The sequence below is a fragment of the Thalassophryne amazonica genome, chromosome 8, assembly GCF_902500255.1.
Source record: "Thalassophryne amazonica chromosome 8, fThaAma1.1, whole genome shotgun sequence".
NCBI classification, from domain to species: Eukaryota; Metazoa; Chordata; class Actinopteri; order Batrachoidiformes; family Batrachoididae; genus Thalassophryne; species Thalassophryne amazonica.
The window spans coordinates 52,671,324-52,681,769 of NC_047110.1; the positions used below are offsets into that span (position 1 = coordinate 52,671,324).

Consider the following 10,446-nt stretch of genomic DNA (forward strand, 5'->3'; position numbering starts at 1 on the left):
CTATTCTAGAATTAACAGGAAGCCAATGAAGAGAGGCCAATATGGGTGAGATATGCTCTCTCCTTCTAGTCCCCGTCAGTACTCTAGCTGCAGCATTTTGAATTAACTGAAGGCTTTTTAGGGAACTTTTAGGACAACCTGATAATAATGAATTACAATAGTCCAGCCTAGAGGAAATAAATGCATGAATTAGTTTTTCAGCATCACTCTGAGACAAGACCTTTCTGATTTTAGAGATATTGCGTAAATGCAAAAAAGCAGTCCTACATATTTGTTTAATATGCGCTTTGAATGACATATCCTGATCAAAAATGACTCCAAGATTTCTCACAGTATTACTAGAGGTCAGGGTAATGCCATCCAGAGTAAGGATCTGGTTAGACACCATGTTTCTAAGATTTGTGGGGCCAAGTACAATAACTTCAGTTTTATCTGAGTTTAAAAGCAGGAAATTAGAGGTCATCCATGTCTTTATGTCTGTAAGACAATCCTGCAGTTTAGCTAATTGGTGTGTGTCCTCTGGCTTCATGGATAGATAAAGCTGGGTATCATCTGCGTAACAATGAAAATTTAAGCAATACCGTCTAATAATACTGCCTAAGGGAAGCATGTATAAAGTGAATAAAATTGGTCCTAGCACAGAACCTTGTGGAACTCCATAATTAACTTTAGTCTGTGAAGAGGATTCCCCATTTACATGAACAAATTGTAATCTATTAGACAAATATGATTCAAACCACCGCAGCGCAGTGCCTTTAATACCTATGGCATGCTCTAATCTCTGTAATAAAATTTTATGGTCAACAGTATCAAAAGCAGCACTGAGGTCTAACAGAACAAGCACAGAGATGAGTCCACTGTCCGAGGCCATAAGAAGATCATTTGTAACCTTCACTAATGCTGTTTCTGTACTATGATGAATTCTAAAACCTGACTGAAACTCTTCAAATAGACCATTCCTCTGCAGATGATCAGTTAGCTGTTTTACAACTACCCTTTCAAGAATTTTGAGAGAAAAGGAAGGTTGGAGATTGGCCTATAATTAGCTAAGATAGCTGGGTCAAGTGATGGCTTTTTAAGTAATGGTTTAATTACTGCCACCTTAAAAGCCTGTGGTACATAGCCAACTAACAAAGATAGATTGATCATATTTAAGATCGAAGCATTAAATAATGGTAGGGCTTCCTTGAGCAGCCTGGTAGGAATGGGGTCTAATAAACATGTTGATGGTTTGGATGAAGTAACTAATGAAAATAACTCAGACAGAACAATCGGAGAGAAAGAGTCTAACCAAATACCGGCATCACTGAAAGCAGCCAAAGATAACGATACGTCTTTGGGATGGTTATGAGTAATTTTTTCTCTAATAGTTAAAATTTTGTTAGCAAAGAAAGTCATGAAGTCATTACTAGTTAAAGTTAATGGAATACTCAGCTCAATAGAGCTCTGACTCTTTGTCAGCCTGGCTACAGTGCTGAAAAGAAACCTGGGGTTGTTCTTATTTTCTTCAATTAGTGATGAGTAGAAAGATGTCCTAGCTTTACGGAGGGCTTTTTTATAGAGCAACAGACTCCTTTTCCAGGCTAAGTGAAGATCTTCTAAATTAGTGAGACGCCATTTCCTCTCCAACTTACGGGTTATCTGCTTTAAGCTACGAGTTTGTGAGTTATACCACAGAGTCAGGCACTTCTGATTTAAAGCTCTCTTTTTTAGAGGAGCTACAGCATCCAAAGTTGTCTTCAATGAGGATGTAAAACTATTGATTTCTTGTACATCAGGCCCACATGGTGAATAATTATGACATTTCTTTGAGCTCCACCATGATTAATTAAATAGTTATGGCTGCAAATGTGCTTGTTTTGTTTGAAAATTTGTGTGTGGAAAAAGTAAGTGTAAATCTCAATTTGCATTGTTATTAAATTAGAAGAGGCCAGACTCTGTTTCATATAAAAACAAAAACCCTTCTTTGGCATCTACCAATACTATCTCATCCATTTATTTAATGCTGGTAGAGGTATTTTATTCAACTAAAGTACTTTTTTTTAATCAAATGTCCCCTCCAATACAAGGTTAAAAAAACATAAAAAAGATAAAACCACACTTTTTTACAGTTACCTTAAAAAAATGCCTAACCTATATTTAAAAGGGTTACAATTAGATTACATTAGATGGAACTTTATTAATCCCTTGGGAAAACTCACTCAGGGAAACTGAGGTTCTAGCAACATTGTATAGCAACACATAGGATAAGAATAGACAGAGTAGCCAAAGTAAAATAAGAAATAATTTGCAAAATATAAAAACCAGAATTACTGCTCGCGAAAGGCTTACTGGCTACTATTGCTCCTCTCCTTCCTGTCCTCTGTCTTCCTGTTACTCCTCCTCTCCCCAAGTGAGGAGTTGTTCAGTCTGATGTCCTGAGGGACAAAGGAGTTTTTTCAGTCTGTTGGTCCTGCACTTGGGTAGGAGCAGTCTGTGGCTCCTCTGGTTGCTCCTCTGGTTGCTGATGATGGTGTGTAGAGGGTGACTGGCATTGTCCATAATGTCCAGCAGTTTGTCCAGTGTTCTCTTAAAATTAGATACAATGTTGCAAGAGTGTTGTGCATGTTGCAAATTTGACAAAATTATGTTAAACTGAAACAAGGAAATACTGGAGTGTGTTTTATTTACAGTGTAAGAAATGAACAATGGAAATGGCAAAGGAATTTCACCAAGCAATACAAAGAAATGGGTTGTAGTTTGTCTTTCGACTTCACTTGCAGAATCCACAATATGACTGAGCTCCAATGATTAAGTGACGGTGTATAACTCAAAATAGATGTCAATCAGAACAGGATTCAGCCTTTCTACTGATCCTCCAATCATCATGCGGAAGCTCAGGGTCCAGGCCAGCCCACAGCTCCACTCACCCCTAGAGACGCAGAGGGTCCGGGGGCAGGACAAATTTCTGGCATTGATCCAATGACCTTTGAGTTCTGAGGCAATGAAAAAAACTGTTCCATGCAGTCCCACTTAAAGTGAAGAGATACTCAGCTTCTACGGACAAATGCATTGGCCATTAGCTCTCTTAAGCCCCCTTAAGAATTGACCTTTTTGTTGAACCATAGCACAAACCACTGTTGTGCAGTGTTGCGCTTTAAGTTTGTAATGTTCAAAGCTAACCTTCCGATGTACGCACAGTATAAAAACTTCAGTAAGGGTTTCAGCTGTCACTTGAGAAAGCATCAAAAGAAATCTGTTTAAACTTGAGAAAAACAACTGTTGATGCTCACAAAGCAGGAGAAGGACATACAAGGGTGATTCTTAGACTACGGGCACTATGTCCTTTGATCATATTGTATGAAAAACAGAAAAAAGGGGAAATTTCACACTTTTATAGTTATCTTTACAATGAAAGTGTGTTAAGAACTTTGTTCTAGTAGTCTATGATGACTTTTTCACCTTTTTTCAGCATCATTATATGCAAATATTGCCGTTTTGTGCTTGTCCCACACCCAGACTTTTGATCTTCAATGATAAAAATGAATGGTAAAGAAATGTTTTTTCTAATGTTTTAAAATATCTCTGAATAAAATATCAGTAAAATAATCAAAACATAATTGGGGTATTCAATGTCATACAACTGTTGTGATTTTTTTAAACAAAATGTAGTTGTCCCACACTATTGCCGTAATTTCCACCACAACACTGTAATGTCCCTTTAAACAGTTTGTATGAAAGATTGTTTGGGTAGTTTCTATGGAGATAAACAGTGACATCAGAGCACATGTATATGGCGCCAAATCACAACAAACAGTTGCCCCAAGGCGCTTTATATTGTAAGGCAATGGTGTGGTGGAAATTATATTTACAAGGCCAATAGTGCCCGTAGTTAAAGAATCACCCACAAAGTATTACAGCATTTCCAAGTGTCAAGAACTGGAGTGAGAAGTAAAAGTAAGTCCCTTTGGTTGCTCCCTTGTCTGTACTTTAGGTCACCACAGCAGATCTGAGTGGGATCTGCATATTGAATTGGCACAGATTTTATGTCGGATGACCTTCCTGATATAACGGAGGCCAGCAGGTGTCGCTGTGCAGATGTAGTTAGTAAATTTCACTCCCAACAGCTCAAAAAAAGATTCTCTGTCCACAAGGCCAGAGCCCTGGGTTTTGGCCTTCTGGTTAGAGAGTCCAACTCCCATGCCAAGGATCATGAGTTCGTGTCCCAAGGGGAGCAAATGGTTGGAATCATAACAACACAATGCAGAGTGCAGCCACTTTACACTGACATACCTCCACATTACATGGAGAAATGTGGTAGGGGTGGGTTTTAAACCAGAAACCTTCTGCACTGAAACCAAGACTTGGCCAAGAATCATCAAGAAATTCAAAGAGAGCCACAGACAACAGAACAAGCCTGGCAGAGGTAGGAAGTGCAAGATTCCAAAGACTCTGGAAAGAAACCTCGTGAGAGATGGGTCTAAAGACCCCAGAACAACTGCCAAGATACTAGTGATTAACTTAGCCAAGTCAGAAACTGTAGTCTCAAAGAAGACAGTCTCTAGAGCCCTGCACAGGAATGAGAGGTTGCAGACAAAGAAAAACTCCACTTCTGCAGAAGAGACACCTTCAAGCCAGTCTGAAGTATGATAAGGACAACCTGGAGAAAGATTATGCTGACTAGAAGCGCATCCTTTGGTCAGATGAGATGAAACTAGAGCTCTTGGCCGCAGAGACATTGCTTTTGTTTGGAGAAAGAAGGGAGAGGCGTATGACCCAAAGAACTCCATCCCCACATTGAAACACAGCTAGGGGAGTATTATGCTGTAGGGGTGCTTCAGTTTATCTGGAACTGGGAATCTCATCAAGGTGGAAGGAATCAAGAAGAAAGAAGGATATGTGAAGATTTTGAAAGAAAACCTCAAGCAGTCAGCAGCAATACTAGGTATGGGTCCTCATTTGGTCTTTCACCACGACAACGACTCAAAACACATGTCACTCCTAGTGAAGAACTACCTCCAGAAGACCAAAGTGAATGTTACTGACTGGCCTGCACAAAGCTCTGACTTGAATCCAATTGAAAATCTGTGGGCGAACTGAAGACCAAGGTCCATGCCAGAAGATCAAGTCTGGAGGAACTTGAGAGATTTGCCAAAGAACAATGGGCTGGGATTCCTCAGGAGACACATCTGGGACTTACTGAAAACTACAACACATGACTGCAGGCTGTTATCCAGCAGAAACGACACACAGTTGACTATCAGCATCAACGGGGCTAATAAATTTGACTGTGGTAGTTTTTGTGAAGGGCAGCACGGTGGATTGTGGTTAGTACTGTTGCCTCACAGTAAGAAGGTCATGAGTTTGATTCCCACCTGTGGCCTTTCTGTGTGGAGTTTGTGTGTTCTCCCCATGTTTGGGTGGGTTCTCTCCGGGTGCTCTGGCTTCCTCCCATATCCACAGTTACACAGGTTAGGTGGATTGGAAACTTTAAAAGTTGTCTGTAGGTGTGCGTGGGGGTGTGAATGTGTTTGTCTATATGTAGCCCTGCGACAGACTGGTGTCCTATCCAGGGTGTACCCGTACTCACGCTCTGTGACTCCTGGGATAGGCTTAATTAATTGGACTAAGCGGCTGAAGATGAGTGAGTGTGAGTTTTTGTGAAATAATTTTGTTTCTGTATGAAAGTAAAAATGTAAGCATCCAAAATAAAACTAGGATATTTAGAAATGCCGTGTTGAACATTCCTTTATCAGGGCATGGCACAAACTGGGTGGACACAAATGCAAACTCTCACTGCAGGTGCTGTTAGAATTAGATTTAATCGTATAACAGGCAGGGATTTGGTACACAGGTGGTGCAGCAGCGAAGACAAAGGTACAGATAGATGTGTGGCTGAGGCTTGGTCCAAAAAACAGGCTGAGGTCAAAAAACATGGCATGGTGGTACTCAGAGGCAAAGACAAGTACAAAGTCAAGGGCAAAACAAGGTCAAACACTGGTAGGCTGATACAAAGGCTAAACAAGATGAGAAATGGCTGGAAAGTGAAATACATTCAACAATCAGGCAGTGAGCTGTGAGACTGTGAGGGCTTAAATAACTAGTGGGTAATTAGTGAACAAAACACAGGTGTCAGTGAAAGTTCTGGAAGGGGGTGTGACAAGTGAACAAAGATTATGCATGGTGCAAGAGTGAAGGCAAGAAAACAGAGTGGAGTGATGAAAGAGACAAAGACACATGAGCAGGTGCAAGAGTGGAAGTGGATGGAAACACAGAGCAGAAATAGGCAGTGAGAGGGGAAGACACAAGTGCTGGTGCAGGGGCAATCAAAGAAGATGTGTTGTGTGGGCCGCTGAAGAGGAGGTACTGCTGGCCCACCACCACCAGAGGGCGCCCTGCCTGGAGTGCGGGCTCCAGGCACCAGAGGGCGCCGCCGCCTCACGGGAGCAGCCTCGGTGACAGCTGTCACCCATCACCTGAGACAGCTGACGGCAATCATCAGTGGGGTATATCAGCAGGACGGCATCTCCACCTCATTGCCGAGATATCGTTCTACCTGGAAGGTAATATTCTCAGCTGACTGCTTGACAGTAACCTTTTGTGACTTTTGTGAGTGATAACAGACCTTTTTTTCCAACGAGAGGTGGAGGTAGCTTTCCTGCCGTGTGGATTACTGGGTGCAAACGCGCCCACCTTTAATTGTGTTTTTGTTCCTCGCCAGCAGTACCAGGTCCGACACGCGGAGGCAGTGGCCACCTGGGAGTTCGGGACTTGGCGGCTCCAGTATACCCGGTGTCCTGTGGCGGAGGAAGCCGTGTGGTACCGGTCTTACCTTGGAGAGGCGTCTCCTATCTTCGAGCCTGCCCACACGACACTTTTGTAAATTGACTGTTGTCCATTTCTGTGATTGGTTGTATTCGTTGTGCACATTCACAACAGTAAAGCGTTGTTATTCGACTTACTCCATTGTCCGTTCATTTGCGCCCCCTGTTGTGGGTCCGTGTTCCTACACTTTCCCAACAAGATGAGGCAATAACAGAAACCATGGACAGAATACAATGCAACTATAACCAGGACAGAGCATGAACATGAGAACTGAAAACAAAACCCAACATTATAGTATAACTAAACTCACAAATGAAATGAGCAAAATAAACAAGTGAAAAACTAATGATCAAAAACACAAACTGGCTGAACAAAACTAGAACAGAGCTGAACAATGGCAAAGTATGAAAGTAACAAAGAAACAAAGTGGCAATGCAAAATGAAACAGAGAATAACACAACTGGTGACTATAGAATAGTGCAGTAAAGAAAACAAGATAACTGAAGGTAAATAATAACAAAAACCTGTGACTAACACATAATACAATAAATGTGATAGGCAGAATAAACTAAGTCTGAAGTGACTGTGAACAAATACAAAGAGGATGAAATAGAAACAAAACCAAAGATAACATAAGCATGACAACCTGACATGAACATGAAACAAGACCAGACATAACCTAAGCAGGACTATACATGACTAAAAGACAAAAGGCTCAGATCATGAAAGAGGAAAAAACAAAGTCCAGAATCAGAACAGCTGTCCCAAACGGGCCAGATCATGACGTCCTTACTGTGTCAAAAAAAAAAGCAGTTCTGAAGAAAATCTTGAAGAAAACATTAAATTTCATAGCAGGTGGGGGCTAATTTTGTCCTTGTGTATATACACATAGACTCGATGGTCACTCCATTGATGTGTCCTCTCAGCTACCTTCCCCTTGTTTTTTTCATTTTTCCCTTCCACTGCTGTTATTCAGCTATTTCTTGAACATCCATTTCCACCTCACACAAATCCTCTATGGACATCATCCCTTCTGAAGGTCTGCATACCATGCAGACCTTCAACACTGCTTGGTGAGGGATGAACATATTAATTCTGCCTTGTTAAGTGCAAATATGTCATGTGGTTTGTTTGCCTGTGTGACTCTGCCTGTAGTAACAGGTATGTAACACCATCCAATACACATTATGATGTAATAATGGAAAAACAGCACCAGTGACATCACAGAACTTTTGAACATCTTCAAAATGCTGCGATATGGTCTCATCTAAGCAATACACTCAATCCCATTGCAGTTATTACATATACGCTGCAGTACAGAGGTGCATTTCTGATCGATGTAACACAGATTTGTACCATATTATTGCGTAGTGTATAGCTTGTTTAAGACTTTCAAAGAAATAAGTGATTGATTTTCTGTTCTGATCTCACAGGATGATTTCTTTACATCCTTACTGCCAACTATACTTTTTCCTTACCACACTTCTCCTTCTCCTGCAGCTGTACTTTCTCTCATGCTTTAAGGAGAAGTGAGCTAAGTGGTCTGCGCTTGGTCTGTCAGCAGATACCAAGAACATACACTTTCTGAATTCCGTTTAAAACCTTCTCTATAGTACTGCATACAATGGTTATTATGCTAAAAGACTATCAAATCTAGCCCAAACTTTACTTTCCTAGACTATAGAGAGAGATTCTCCCACTGTATCCCACTGTGTTGACATGTGGGGGAGAGCACACCTTTCTCAGAGTGATTTATGAAAGGCTACAGGAACAGATGTGGATCTGTCGACGCTGGCAGCCTGAAGGGAGGCAGACGCCCATGTATCAAAGGGAGGAGCAGAAACGTGCAGCGCCAGGGGAGCCTCACCATTTTCACATCAATAGCTCTGAGTGGACGGCACTTTAAAGACACGTCAAGTCTTAAAACCTGTGCCTGGACTTTCATGTGCTGCACAATTTATTTGCGTCACGATCTTCATCTAGTGTGCTTCGGTTTCTTATTTTGTTGAACTGGGCAGTGAATGACCTTTCCTGCAAAATGTTATTGGGTGTTTCATTGATATGAAAGTGGTTTTTGTCCAGCACGGGCTCTGTAGTCTAAATTGTAAAGTTATTTTCCTTCTATTCTGTTTTCTTTGCAGGTGTGGTTTCAGAATCGCAGAGCCAAATGGAGGAAACGTGAGCGTTTTGGTCAGATGCAACAGGTCCGGACACACTTCTCTACTGCCTACGAACTGCCTCTACTCACTCGGCCTGACAACTATGCACAGGTATCGTGATTTGAGATCATACATATTGTGAAGGGTGGGAATTATCTCTGATTTCTTATTTCCTTTTTCCTTTTTGTCATTACTGTTCAAATCCTACAGATTCAGAACCCTTCTTGGATCGGGAGCAGCAGCGCGGCGTCCCCAGTGCCAGGCTGTGTGGTGCCTTGTGACTCAGTCCCTTCCTGCATGCCCCCTCATCCTCATGGTCCTGGAGGTGTCTCTGATTTTCTGGGTGTACCCAGCCCAGGAAGCAGTCACATGGGACAGACACATATGGGCAGCCTTTTTGGGGCTCCTGGAATGGCTGGGGGAATCAATGGGTATGATCTTAATGTTGATCCAGATCGCAAGTCCTCCAGCATAGCTGCACTGCGCATGAAGGCCAAGGAACACAGTGCAGCCATTTCTTGGGCGACATGATGTCCCAGCTGAGGTTCAGCCATATTCCCCTTACAGCCCCTTCTCTAGAGCAGCCGCGGTAAGGGAGAGGAGGGAGCGTTCTTGAAAGCACTAATGATAACAGCGGTCAGATGAACAGGGAGATACTGTTGAGAGAACAAAGGTCCTTACAGCGGCCAATGCAACCAAGATAACAACTGTGACTATGACAATCAGCAGATGCTGAGAAGGAGAGAAATACAGAGGTGTGCCTTAGACGAAGATGTCACTTAGTGTTCAGTCTCGAGTCCTTGATCTGTATTCTCACAGAAATATGGGGTGTAAGCTACAGTACAGGCAGAAATATATCACTAGAAACTGAATTTGACACACACATACATACATACATACATACATACATACATACATACATACATACATACATACATATATATATATATATATATATATATATATATATATATATATATATATATATATATATATATATATATATATAAATTTTAATTGCTCAACTTGAATAACTGCATTGGAAAAATTTAATAACATGATTTGAAAATGAATTTATTCATTTTAAAAGTCTTCCAATAAATCTGAAACTGCACGTAATATGAAATTGAACATCTCTATATATGGTATTACAACATATAATAAATAAATTAATCAAATTAAATTAAATAACATATGTATCCAAAATTTGTCACATTGTCTAGTCCAGTGGTTTTCAAACTGGTCCTCAAGTACCACCTAACCTACACATTTTCGATGTCTCCCTGCTCTGCTACAAGTGAATTACCTCATTCAGGTATGCAGCCAATCAAGTAACAGCTGAATGAGCTAATCAGATTGTGGCAGAGAAGGGAGACATGGAAAATGTGTAGGATAGGTGGCACTTGAGGACGAGGTTGAGAACCACTGGTCTAACCTACTACAAATATAATTTGCTAGAAATATAAAAATAACAATTAAAATG

General features: G+C 41.1%; 1 protein-coding gene across 1 annotated transcript in view; it reads left to right on the top strand.

Annotated features, from left to right (window-relative positions):
* The window catches only part of LOC117515620 (homeobox protein aristaless-like 4), a 77,589-nt gene extending 67,754 nt beyond the window's left edge, over positions 1 to 9,835 (top strand). The window contains exons 3-4 of the mRNA XM_034176261.1: positions 8,946 to 9,074; positions 9,174 to 9,835. Coding sequence (XP_034032152.1) covers positions 8,946 to 9,074; positions 9,174 to 9,494 — 450 coding nt within the window. The 3' untranslated portion in view covers positions 9,495 to 9,835. The remainder of the gene's footprint in view (positions 1 to 8,945; positions 9,075 to 9,173) is intronic.
* Positions 9,836 to 10,446: the final 611 nt, after the last annotated feature.